This window comes from Mus caroli, chromosome 15, assembly GCF_900094665.2.
Source record: "Mus caroli chromosome 15, CAROLI_EIJ_v1.1, whole genome shotgun sequence".
NCBI classification, from domain to species: Eukaryota; Metazoa; Chordata; class Mammalia; order Rodentia; family Muridae; genus Mus; species Mus caroli.
Genome location: NC_034584.1, coordinates 3,792,477 through 3,806,572, shown reverse-complemented (window position 1 = coordinate 3,806,572; position 14,096 = coordinate 3,792,477). Strand labels below are relative to the sequence as shown.

Sequence of the window (14,096 nt, the reverse complement as noted above, 5' to 3'; positions counted from 1 at the left end):
GCACTCACTTTGTAGACCAGGCTGGCCTCGAACTCAGAAATCCACCTGCCTCTGCCTCCCAAGTGCTGGGATTAAAGGCGTGCGCCACCACGCCCGGCCATTCCAATCTTTAGAAGGTCTTTTAAATGAAAAACCAATGGAGAGACTTCAGAGTTAAACTATACCATAGACAAATGGATTTAGCAGATATCAACAGAACATTCTATTTAATAGATGCAGAGAACACATCCCTTCTAGTGGCCCATAGAATATCCTTTAAAATCAATTAATGAATATAAAGCCAGTAGAAATAATTCTTGTGTTTTATCTGATCATAACACTTGAAACTAACAGCTATAAAAACGTCAGAAGGTACAAAGATACTGAGAGGTGGGACCATTTGAATGAAAAGTGAGCCACTGGTGGGTCGAGGAGAAAGCATTTTAATCTATCAAATCAAATGAAAATGAATGAAGAACTTGCCCAACTTGTGGACTATAACTAAGGTCATTCTAAGAGTAAAGTGTGTGCATATAATTGATTACATACAAAGAATTGTCACAGTCTCAAATAACCTAATAATTCTCGGCACATTTCTATAGAAATGAGAAGCCAAGCCCAGATACTATACAAAGCGGGAAATAATAAATATTAGAGCATAATTTCCTGAAATGGAGACTGAAAGAACGAGATACATAATTATCAAAGCTTTTGTTCTTTGGAATCTAAGTAAGACTGGCAGACTTCTCAGCAAACAAATCATGGGAATGGGAGAAAGCACGCCAATTGATACAATTGGGAATGAAAGGGGAACTATATTACAACAGACTTGAATGGAATGCACAGGGTCATTAGGAGATAGTTGAAAATCTTATTTTCAAAAAGTTGGAAAATCAATAACAAACATAGTTTTCAAGATATATTTGACCTACTAAAATTATGCCAAGGAGATATAAACAAGTTAAGTCCACACCACGCAACAGTATTGTAGCAGTAATTAAAAGTCTCCTACAGAGAAAAGCCCAGGATCAGGCAGGTTCATTTCTTAATATTCCAAACTTTTGGGAAAATGCTAAAGAACTAATTATATTAACACTTTTCAAACTGTTCTACAAAATAAAAAAGGGAAGGAATACTACCAAACTCACTCTATGATGCTGAAACTTGAGGGTGTGTCTACTTGTGTAATAGCAGTACAACTATCATGGGGCTAACGAACCGTTTTATGCTTGAATTCCAGACCTACTCAGGAGGACAGGACCCACATATTGTACTATAATGCAGTCAAAAACATTCATAGACACCAGGTCTCCCTAGTCCTATAGTGTTGTTTAGTTAAATTGACATAGCATCAAACCATCTTGTCATCTGTGCGTATGACACAGCGGTTGAAATCACAAATGCACAGTAGCTGAGGTTACCTCTACTGTTCCTGCACAAAATTGGCTGTGTCAACAATCATGAATGTGGAAGGGATCTTCAGTTGTGTACTCACTAACGAATCCACCAAACCTATGACACAAGAAGAGATCCTATTTCTTAATCCATTTATGTGAGGTTCTATATGTGAGAGGTATGTGTTTAAAACTAGAAAGTAGACCATGAAGAGATAAAAAGAGATTTTTAAGGAGGAGGGAGAGGACAAATGAATATATGTGTGCTGATCAATATATTGCTTACTTGACAAGATCCAGAATCACCAAAGAGGTAAGCCCTTGGGTAAACCTGTGAAAGATTTTCTAGATTAGGCAATTGAGATGGGAAGACCCACCCCAAATGTGGAAGGTAATTGTCTTAGTTAGGGTTTTGCTGCTGTGAACAGACACCATGACCAAGGCAAGTTTTATAAAAGACAACATTTAATTGGGGCTGGCTTACAGATTCAGAAGTTCAGCCCATTATCATCAAGGCAGAAACATGGCAACATCCAGGCAGGCATGGTACAGGAGGAGCTGAGAGTTCTACATCTTCATCTGAAGGCTGCTAGCAGAATACTGACTCCCAGGCAGCTAGGACAAGAGCATTAAATCCCACACCCACAAAGCCACACCTACTCCAACAAGGCCAAACCTCCCAAGAGTACCACTCCTTGAGCCAAGTATGTACAAACCATCACAATAATTCCCCATGGTCTGGGATCCCAGACCCAATCAAAAAGAGACTGCAGGGGCAGTGGTTGAGAGCACTGGCTGCTTTTCTAGAGGACCCAGGTTTGATTCCCAGTACCTACAGCTGCCGTTACTCTAAGTCCAGGAAATCCGGCATCCTCTTCTGCTCCCTTCCAGCATCAGGCATGCATGTACCACACTTACATACATGCAGGCAAAGCACTCATGTGTAAAATATCAACCAACCAATCAACCAATCAAAAATTTGAAAGAGAAAGAAATCAAGTCAGGAACCGGTGTTTCCTTGCTCCCTCCTTTCTGTCTGTGGATGCAGTATGGCAAGCTGCTTCAAGTTCCAGCCAACGTCACCTCTCTACCATGACGTTCCCTCAAAATATGAGCAAAAGATTCTTCCTTTCTTAAGTTGCCTCCGTTAGGGGAGTTTTATCCCATAATGCAACATGTGTCGTAAAAACAGAGGGGAGAGGACCAGCAGGAAGGGACGGGAGTTGGGAAACAGACTACGAAAAACAGTTATGAGAGACTATAAGAAGGCCCAGCGTTCTGTGGGAACTTAGGAGAAACTAAAGAGAGGGCCTGGGGAGGGGTCTGTCAGACATTTTCTTTGTCTCAAAATAGAATAGAAAATTGACGCTGCATCAAAGAAGAGAGGCTGTGCTCTGGGGCTCAGGTGCCCTTCCCCCAGGAGAACACCCACTGACATCTCTCATACCTAAATTTACACAAGTTCTGGCCTTCCTCTCATGGCTTTCTGTGAATTATGAGATGACCACAGGTGTGATGGGGAGGAAGTTACATCACTACCGTCCTGGGCTCAGGCTTGCCAAACTGTAAGCAAATCCCCTTCCCTGTTCTGGTTTCTGTTTCCCAGTTCTTTGAGAAACTGAGACAGCGGGTTTATGGACCCAAGTGCTTGGTTATGCCTACTTCTCATTCCCACCACCTGCCCTAAGTGTGGATTAATGTCAGCCACCACTGAGCTTCAACTCCAGCACAGACCATATTTTTACAATCTGTGTCTCCATTTGACACAGTGTACTGCTGCTTCCATCAAAGTTTTGATCATTGGATCATCAAAAGACTGCAGAAGCCAACAGGGGACTAGGAGACTTCAAGACTTGGCATAGGGCCACCCACAGCTCCAGAGGGTGTCCTCCAGCAGGTGGCGGTAGTTTGCAAGTCATCCAGCAGGTGGCGATAGCCCACAGACTTGCAGAGCAGGAAGAGCAGGGTGCATTATTAGCCTAGTGTGAGTTGAATCAGGACTGATAGAGACGTTCCATTAGATTGCCCTGGAGCTGTTTCTCCCTTGCTTAACTAGTCCCAGCCAGTAGGGCTATACTTTACAAATCTACATTTTAGCTTTTCATCCAAAAGAAAAGCTCACAAGCTTATAAACTAAGAACTCAATTTTGTTTCATTTCTTCTTAAGGTAAAAAAAAAAAAAAAAAAAAAAAAAAAAAAAAAAAAAAAAAAAAAAGGTTGTCATGCTTAGAAAGCACTGCAACAATGAAAATAATGGATTAGAACAGCTGAAAACGAGTTAAAGTCTATGTCACTTCGCCCCTTTCTTTATGCATCGCCACCAGCTGGAGTCAGCCTAAAATCACTTTATGGAGGAAAGGATAGCGTCTTGTTTATGAGCTATCTTAGTTAGGGTTTCTATTGCTGTGATGAAACACCATGACCAAAGAGCAAATGAGGGAGGAAAGGGTTTATTCAGTTTATACTTCCAGATCATAGTGCATCGCTGAAGGAAGTCAGGATAGGAAACTCAAGTGGGGCTGGGACCTAGAGGCAGAAGCGGATCCAGTGGGCGTGGAGGGATGCTGCTTACTGGCCCACTTCCCACGGCTTGCTCAGCTTGCTCCCTTATAAAGCCTAGGATTACTAGTCCGGGCATGGCACCACCCACCAAGAGCTGGGCCCTCTCTCATTGATCACTAATTGAGAAGATGCTAACAGCTGGATCTCATGGAGGCATCTCCTCAACTAGGGCACTTTTCTCTCAGATGCCTCTAGCTCAGCCAGTACATGAGCCTTTAATGGCTGTTTTTTCTGTTTGACTGTTCATTCATGTAATTCAAAATCTATGTATTTAATGCCTGTTTAATGTCAGGCAATTTCTGGGTACCATAGTATTAGCAGTAGGTAATACAGCAGGTATCCCTGCAGTCAGGGAACTTACATGAAAGAGGACCTACCTTGGTCAGGAAGAAAAGAATACTAGATGGATAGATAGATAGATAGATAGATAGATAGATAGATAGATAGATAAATAGATAGATAGATAGATCCTAGTAAGATAACTCATAAACCAGACGCTATCCTTTCTTCAGTAAAGTGATTTTAGGGTGACTCCAACTGGTGGTGATGCATGAATAAAGGGGTATGAGAGAGAGAGAGACAGAGAGAGAGTATTGTTATATTCCATGAGTAATGCATCAGCAATGATAAGCACTAGGGTGAAAGACTGAGATTAAGTACCAAGTCTCTATCCGGTTGCATGGCTGGCTCTAAATGTTCCAGTCACTAAGATACTTCTACTGTGTCTTGACCTCCCCTGATGCAGAACCCAATTTGTGTGCATGGTTGGGACACCACATTCAAGAATAGAGTCACATCTCATTACCTGACCCTGAGCTTCCCAGCCATCTCTCACTGGATCATTTTTGGAGCCGCGGGTTGTCATGTCAATAATCCTAAGTGCAGACTTTCTATATCAGTTTTCTGAGCTGCCCCTTTAGTGACAAGATGTTATTTCCTCAACAAGAAGCGTTGAGTTTCCATTTCCACCTCAGTATGTGTAGGAACACTTCCTGACTAAGGCATATGCTGTGCCCTTCTGCAAACTTCAGCCACTCCAGCAGGATTCCTATCATAAATGGAAGACCCTGTGCAGTTTGCTACTGCACCCTAAGAGTTAGTTATAAATCTGAAAGAGATCAATAAATACCTGCTTCTGGTCTCCACAAGCACACACACATGCACACACATGCACACATGCATACACACACCATGTACATAATTTAAAATAAAAATTTGAAAAGCAAAGTACTGTGTGTGTTTTCAGTGTCTCACCCTTGCTGAACTAGAACTTTATATTCTTAGGTCATTTGACTCAATTTTTAAAAATATTGCTTATGGCCCACTTAACTGTTTTCACAACCTTTGAGTGTCCTGAAGTCTGTAGCTTGAATAATACTGGATCAAATACATCAGGAAATTAAGTAGAGCTTTGTGGAAAGTATATACTAACATCTAAAGGTGTAGAGGAAGGGAACATTAGTTACGTCCATGAATATTGCATATTCTTACTTTTAACAAGTTTCTTTTGGAGGAAGCCAAAGCTTTGAGCCAAGAGTTCATGGTCAAGCCAATGATTATATGCATCTAAAACTCCTTGAGTGCCTGTGTTTGCACTTCATGCAGTTCGAGAAAACATACCCTAGAGTGGAAAGAAGGGCAGTGGTAGCCTTGTGGTGAGGACTCTGGAAAATGAACTTATCAGAAATCTTACAGTGAGGTGAGGTTGAGGGTGGCTGCTAAAAGTGGGGCTGCATTTCCCCAGGAGGCTGAGGATGAAGGGAATGGGATCCTGCTGAACAGGTCTTTCAATTCATTGTTAAATAAGGTCTAAGAGAGTATGCTTGGACATTGTTCAGACACATAAGGGTTAGGAACTCCAAGGCAGAAGATCGAACCTAGCTCACACCTGCCAATGTGAAACTACTCCCCTAGCTAACATGAAGACCACCTCTTCAATCTCTTATTTAAAATAGTCCATGTTCCAGCCCCAGCTGACACTGCTGCATACAGTCTTCCTGACTTCTGGGCAGGAATTCTAGCAGATGGTAGACCAGTTGTACGAACTGACCCGAGGGTCTCTGTGGTCTTTTTATATTCTTTCTCCTCATTCACTTGGCTATTTGGTACTTTCTCAAGGTGAAAGTTTAAAACCACTGTAGAAACTCTTCCATCAGAAAACAACTTGTGGTGGATTCTGTTTGTTATTCAGACAGTGAGCTCTCTGCCTTAGCAGTTCATGATTCTTTCTGATGGAGGTGGCTTTGTGATGGTTCATGCTCAGAAACCCTCCACCGCACCTCGAGTTCCTCTCTGGCTCAGTCTTGCTTTAATCAATATGCCAATACTTATTTGAACATGAGAGCAGATTACTCTTGTTTCTTTCTTTCTTTTTTTCTTTTTTTGAAAAGGTTTCTTGGGCACAGATTAATCTCACGGCCCAGAGAGAGGCTGGCTTGCTCTTGTCACAGACTGTCTGGAGTTTTCAATTACTGTTGAGTATGATTATGGATCAGAGAGAGGCTTTAACCCAGGCGTATTCTCTGGAGTAAAACCAACTCTGCTTGCACGAACAGAGAAGTAAGCAAGTCAGGGTCCCTGCCAGCTTTGTGACCACTGATCTACTCCAACAAGAAGGAGACTACTTGTTGCTTATAGCCATACGAGCTCTGGCTTAGTCAGGACTCTGAAGGCACAGCTGGCCCGTAATGTCCGCAGACTCTGTAGCTGCAGATTCAACCAATATTTGGGGTGGGGGGATTGTGTCCGTATTAAAGACATAAAGACTTTGTTTTCTTGCCACTGTTCTCAAACGTTGTGTGACTTTTCCTCATAAGAACATGAAGAGTGAACAAATGTTTATTCACTCGAGATAGGGCATGTAGGACAGCCCTCCCCTTCCCTCTAAGAAAGATTCCATCCAAGGCTTTTTTCGTGAACCAGTGAGTTGTGTTGCGGGTCCATACAGGAATGTGCATGCAGGGTTATTTACAAGAGTGTGGGAGGCTCAAAAGCAGATGGGGGACCAGTCACAAAAGCTTTTGTCCCGAGGAGCTTCTATGCACAACTTGAGGAACGCCCCACTGAGAAGTCCGGCTCTCCCCCACCCATTCCTTCCTGCTTGCACAGTCCTAGGGAGAGGCGTTATGAACACTGTAGATTTCTGAGCTTCCTGGATGCCTTAACTTCTATTTACTTCCTGAATCTTCTTTGTTACTTTCTGCTCTCCTCCTTCCAGGAGGAGATGCTTCAGTTCTGGGGAAACAGTTATACAGCAATCAATGCAGCACCATGTATAAAGCATTTCCATTGGAATAGATACTATAAAGAATCTATAGGTGGTTTAAATTATGCAAGAACTCTGTAAAGCATATGCACACACTGTGCCATTTTATATAAGAGACTTGAGCACCCATGATTGTCATCTAATACCAAGTGATCAGCCCTGAAAATATACATTCAAGTAACATTATACAGACTATTCAGGTATATTTAGGAATATGTAGGTATATACATAGATGTATATAACAACAATTTTAATGAAGAAAGAGATCATGAATTTGAAAGCGACCAAGGAGGGGTACAAGGGAGAGTTTGGAGAGAGGAAAGGAAAGGGGAAATGGTGTAAATATAATCTCAAAAATGGGAGAATTTTATTTAAGTGTAAGGGCTAGAAATATGGCTCAGTGTGTAAAGTGCTGCCTTTGTAAGAGTGAGGACCAGGGTTCAGATCTTCGTCATTGGTTGAGAAAGCCAGGTGTTTTCTCTCATAGATATAACCATAGCATTGGAAGACAAACAGGTGACCAGGGCCTTGCTGGCCAGATAGTCTAGCCAAAACGTCCATCTACAGATTCAGTGAGAGGACTTGGCTCAAGAAATAAGGTGGAGAACAAACAAGAAAGACACCCCAAGTGACACTTTACCTCCACACATGCAAGTACAATCAAGAGCACATGTGCACACATTAAATAAAATGTATGATATAATGGTAATAAATCAAATAGATGTAGCCAGTAAAAATCACACCCTGAGCAACCAGGCATTTTGGCTCTCCCCTATAATCCCAGCACTGGTGGCTAAGGCAAGAGGATTCTCATGAATTTGGGGTCATCTTAGGGTACATATTGAGTTCCAGGCCAACCTTGCTACTGATATCTGGATATCACTGAATGTAAAGCTTCCTATTAGAGTCTAATAATAGCTTAATATAATTATTATCTAATAATTATTATCTAATAATTAGACCAGGAGAAGTAAAAAAAGGATTTTTTTAACTAGGTGCAGTTGTAGTAAGAAATTTCCAAAATTCAAGCATAGCAATGAATAGCAAGTTTCAAAGTAGTTTTATTGTACATGAAGAATTATATTTTGTGTGGCTAGATTCCTTTTTACTGTTCCTTATTAAAAATTAAAGGTGTCAATTTGAAGTGTATCTGACTGCTGGCAGATCCATTCAACTCAGAAGAAAGAAAGCCCTTAAAAATCAGAAGCACTCTGATCAATCTATCACTGGGCTTGTTTCTCATGTCTTAGAGACCAGCACTAAATAGGCTGTGCTGCCAAAGACCTAATTCTGTCTTTTAGCCACAGTTCAAGTTGATATTTCTAAAGTATTTCTATGTGTAATAGATTAATAAATCAAGCAGATATAGGGAATAAAATCATATGAAGATAGGGCATGCAGTCAGACATTTTGGCCCTCACCTGTAATCCCACTACTGGGGAAACTGAGGCAGGAGGATTACCATTAGTCTGAAGCGGTTTTATGATACATAGTGAGTGAGTATGTGTATGCAATCGTGCACACACATGAGTGAGAACACAAGAGTCTAGTTATGTGTCTCTGTGTTTGGATATGGAGGCACACATGCTTACAGGCATGTGTGAAGGCAAGATGACAACCTCAGGTATATCGCTCAGCCATTGTCCACCTTCTTTTTTTGATACAAGGTCTTTCACGGATCTGAGTGCACACCAAGCAGGCTGGCCAGCAAGCTCCCCCTCCCCAGCACAGGGGAGACCAGACGCAGAATTGTGCAAACGGGGAATAGGATCTGGGTCTCTGTGTTTGTTCAGCAAGTACCTGATGCACAGAGCCATCTCCCCAGCCCCATCAAAACGCCTTAATTCTTTTTAATTTGGTCTCCATGATGGTAGAGCCTCTGTTCACCACAATAGCATTCTTTTTAGTTTCTATCTCCTGTGGCTATTGGCTGAGGTGCTTTCTGAAAGTACCATAGAGCTCAAATATTTTAAAAGTCAGCCTGATACACTTCCCTAATGACAGATTCTTTACATTTGTAGCTATTTTAATTATCAGCATGTTTTATCCACTTCTTCGACCTTAGTTTGGGTTTTCAAGTTTCTCTGGGGTCCCCCAGTTGTTAATTGAAGACAGGATTTTTGTTTCCACTCTTCTCTGCTCTTCTATGAGAGTTACTAGTTTTGCCAATTGGGATAAAATAATGGATTCTTTTATTAACTGTTTATAATTTGTTAACTTTTGAACTTAATTGATTAGTCAGTAAATCTGTTGTCAGCCTGCCTCTGAATGAAGGACTCTTATTTTTTTTTTTTTTTGCTGAGACATTATTCTTAAATTAATTCTAAAATTACATCTAAAATTAATCAATACCTGTTATCTTTCTTTTAAAGGATGAAAGTCCCAGGGGCTTCACGTAATTCATTCCCTTCTTGTCTTCCATGGAACCTCTCAGTATTTCTGTCCTATCTCATTTAATGGCCACAGCTTCAGACTTTGACAAAACTAGAATGCATTGTCCCCAGGATTAATCCTCTTCCTTTTCCCCTATCTCTTCTTTCTCCCCTGTTTTCCCAGCCCCCTTCAATTTTTTCCCATAAATCATCAAAGATCTGTCAGTGATACACTCTCTCTGATAATATCTTTGTTTCACTTTTAATACCGAACCAATATCATCTGAACTTATCAAACACAGAACTTTGTTTGGGCAATTATTTTTTCTAATCTCTGTGTCATTGGACAGAGGAGGGCTGCTAGTGTCTTGGGTTTGAGAAATTTTCTTATTGGAATGTCTAAAAAGAATTGAACAGTGTGACTGTCCACAGGAGCCAGTCTAAGGGCCACTGAAAACTCAGGACACTGGTGCTTGGTCACATCACAGAATTAGTCCCATCGCTGGGTAGACACAGGCTCACATACATGCCTGTCCCTCCAGTTCACACTGGGCATCACACACAAGCACATCTCATCTCCCTCTCATTACCACTCACTCTCCTGTTCTGGTTCCCAAGCCAGACGTGGAGAGCCAGTTGGAGACAACACATCAATCAGCACTGTTAAGGCTTGTCCCTCCTTGTCCCACACAGCCCCCCTCCCCCATGCTCTGTTTCCCCACTAGATCCTTCCTGTTGATCTAAAAACATGTATTGTCTGTTCAGAAAACATCATGAACCTAAAGAAAGAACCAGTTTGGAGGCTGCTAGGTGAAGGGGAGTGTGAAATTGGAATGCAGTTAAGGTTAAGGTTCTGACTAGCAAGGCCAAGTCACAAATGGTCTTTCGAGACTTTGAAGTGACTCAGGCAGTGGCTCTTCACTGTTCCCATTTCCTGCCTGACCACATACCCCTTGAGCACGTGTACTGAGATGTCCCAGCTTCTTTCTATAATCCATCATCTCTCACAGACTAGCCTTTTCTCCTAATCCATTCTCGTCCCACTGGCCATGGGGGAATTTTTGTTTTGTTTTGTTTTGTTTTTGGTTGGTTGGTTGGTTGGTTAGTTGGTTGGTTGGTTTTCAGCAGATTCTATTCACAGCCTTTTTTCTTTGCCTACTTTTATAATCAGTTTAGAAGTCAGTCAGTGCTGTTAGCAGAAAGGCATCCCAATGTCTGATAAAGGCTGAGCTAGAAGGCAAGCTTGCTCTGGGAGTCAAAGTTGGTTTCCCAGGACCCTCTGCCTGGTATGGGACCTGTGATAGCCTGCTTGGGAGACATGGTCTTTGTGACAGTTCTACCAAAGCTCCTTTTGCTCCCTATTTCTGGTGAAGAAAGGCTACAAAAGAGACCAAGTTTGCCTCCAGTTCCTCCTCCTCCTCAACATCTCTCAGTTCGTAAGTGTGGGCCAAATGCTCCTACCTGCCAGCGTGATCCCTACCTGCACCTCACAGGGATGGATGGAAGAGACTGAACAAGCACTCAGTGATTCTTAGTTCTTGTACTTCATCTTTCCTGGGGAAACTTCAGGGATGGGGAAAAAGCATCTCCGTCGAGGCTTCCAGAAGATGAGCTGTTAAGACAGGTTCCCCTGAGGCCGACGTAATAGACGGTATCATTCTGACAGTGATACCACATGGCTTCCGAGAAGTTTAGCATAGTGGACACAAAGCTCCAATCCCCAGAGCAGTGTGAGCTCCTACTGAACTAGCTCTTCATTCTTGTAAGTGAAACTTTGTAGTTGTTTCCTCGTCCACATTAACAATGTGAAGTCTAGGGTCACAGAAGTTAAAGAACTCAGTGGTCATGAAATGTATTATTCATTTGTCCATGGGAAGGGCTGTGTGTGTGTGCGTGTGCACGTGCATGTGTGTGTGTCCCCCGTGTGTGGGTGTGCCAAAAGACAACCTCTGATGTCATTCTTTAGACATTGTCCAGTTTGTTCATTGAGACAGGGTCTCTCTCTCTCTCTGGAACCTGGAACCTGGAGCTCGCCAAGTCAGTTTGACTGACTGTTCAATGAGCCCCAAGGATCTGCCCACCCCAGCCTCTCCAGTACTTAAATTACAAGTGGTCACCACCATTTCTAACCATTTTTTCCTATGGGTTTGGGAAATTAAACTCACGTCCTCATGTTCCTGTGGTAAGCATGTTCTTGATTCGACTATCTCCCTAACCCTCATTCTCTATTTTGTTGAGAATCATGGGATCTTCTTCCATGGTTAAATGACTTTCCTAACAATGGAAGCACTTCTCCCATCTTACACCACCAGAGCTATTTCCAACTATATCACATTGATCATCAGAGAAACAATGTGCAGAAAATCCATGTTGTCTTTAAAAACTCAAACCTACATGGACTTTATAAAATCAAGGGCATCCTTTTAATGACCAAAAAGATTTGTATTTTATTATTTTTCCCCTAATGTGGAATACCCCAGAATTTGTTTTGCATTCAGTATGTGCTTTGACTTTTATGATTCTAATAAGTGACTGGTTTTTAATGTTCTCTTTTCTTAATTAACAAAGTGCCAAGTAGAAAGAGATAAGTTATGCACTTTAATTACAGCAACCCCAGGCCACTTGGAGGATTGTTATCAGTAGCATTGAATGCACGGCTTACATGCGTTGAGAAACAGCATTGGTGGAAGCTTCGTGGGTGTGAGATGGAGGAGACAATTCAGAAGAGTGCGGTGGCTTCCATCCCGGGCCTCGTGGAGTTTCACGGGGCCTGGTTTTATCTGTGTTTATTTCCTTCTCGGTGAGCAGGAAGTGCTGCAAAATCAGGACCACTGTCCAAGACTGGAAGCTTGGAGTACGCTGAGGGGCTGCGGTGCAGCGCCAGGAGCTCCGTACTGGTGACTTCCATTTTCTGGAACCTTCCATGGGCTCTCCAAGCCTCAGTTTATTCCTTAGTAAAGTAGATCTTGATGTCTGGATAGAAGGAGGTGGGGGAGGATGGTCAGGAAGGAGAGAGAAGGTAATGCCGTACATGTACGAAAATGCTATATGTCATAAAACAACTTGAAAGCTGGTTAGTTAAAGAAGAATGGACGTTGGGACAAAGAAGGCATGAGGTGACAAGAGATGTGCCCCTTTTCTTTGTGAAGGTCCTGGGGAGGCTGGAAGCGGTCGTTATGGACCTGGGTATATCACCAATCCCGGCATGAGCGAAGACGATGATGGATCTGAAGACGAACTGGACCTGGATGTATCCTTTGAGGAGGTATGGTCACATCTGATGTTGACGCCAATGTGCTTTGTTTACATGATGGCCACAGCAGGCTAGCCATGGACCACTGACATGGGACCTCAGATTAGAATGGGCCCATTTGCTCTCAGCACAGATTTGTTTCCTCCATCTATGAGACTGGGGATGAGAGGCATAAATTAGTGCTAAGGAGTTTCCTAGCAGGCTGTTATAAACAGCCTCTATCTCTAACTAGCTTCACAAAGTGTATTTATGTGCATATGTATATGTATGCACATATACGTATGTGCATGTGTGTATACATGGGTGTGTGATATGTATTTATATATGTATATATTGATAGATAGATTTCCTACCCACAGAATTTTGTAAGACGAGGCTGTATAAGGAAATGAATGATTCCTTGACAAAGCCATGCATTTTGCAATATTTTAGTAAGAGCAAGTCATAGAATATCAGCTTTACCTCATCATGATATTCTGAATATTACAGGGCAAGGTGCTTAACCCCCACCCCCACCCCTGAGGTTCCAAGTCTTCATGATGAACTGGGGTCAGTGTTCCTGTCCCACAGCCATGCTCGTGTTTATGCACACTGTTAACAGTGAGCCTGTGGTCCGAGACGCACATACACACAGTACAACAATGACTCCGTCTTTACACTTGGCCCTTCCTTTCCTTCTCTAACTGAGGTTAAACCACTTCCTGCTACCAAAGTTGGGAATAAGAAGTTCTCAGTGGAGTCCAAGAAAACTTCTGTCTCCAACTCAGTGATGGGCTCCAGACTCGCCCAACCTACCTCGGCCTCTCTCCACGAAACTACAGTGGCCATCCCACCCACACCAGCCCAACGGAAGGGGAAGAACAGTGTGGCCGTGATGTCAAGGCTCTTTGACTTGTCCTGTGATGAAACTCTCTGTTCGGCTGACAGCTTCTGTGTCAATGACTATGCCTGGGGGGGCTCACGATGCCATTGCAACCTGGGCAAAGGAGGCGAGGCCTGCTCAGAAGGTAGGCCCTGGAAAGAGAATGGACAGAGAAGGGTTAATCCTACAGATACAGTCGTATGATTCAAACAGAGCACCTTCCAGTCCTTCTCGTAAGAGAAGCCCTTTCTTCCATGTATTGTTGGTAAACTAGCCCCAGTCTCCAGGCAAAGCAAGAAGCAGCTTCCATTGCCTTTCTGAGGGAGAGCCCTGTTTCTGAGGGAGAGCCCTGTTTCTGAGGGAGAGCCCTGTTTCTGAGGGAGAGCCCTGTTTCTGAGGGAGAGCCCTG

At 42.7% G+C, this 14,096-nt stretch overlaps 1 protein-coding gene across 2 annotated transcripts in view; it reads left to right on the top strand.

The window, feature by feature from the left end:
- The window catches only part of Egflam (EGF like, fibronectin type III and laminin G domains), a 177,763-nt gene that overhangs the window by 118,405 nt on the left and 45,262 nt on the right, over positions 1-14,096 (top strand). For both annotated transcript variants that reach the window (XM_021183287.1, XM_021183286.1), the window contains exons 7-8: positions 12,722-12,837; positions 13,514-13,832. In XM_021183287.1, coding sequence (XP_021038946.1) covers positions 12,722-12,837; positions 13,514-13,832 — 435 coding nt within the window. The remainder of the gene's footprint in view (positions 1-12,721; positions 12,838-13,513; positions 13,833-14,096) is intronic.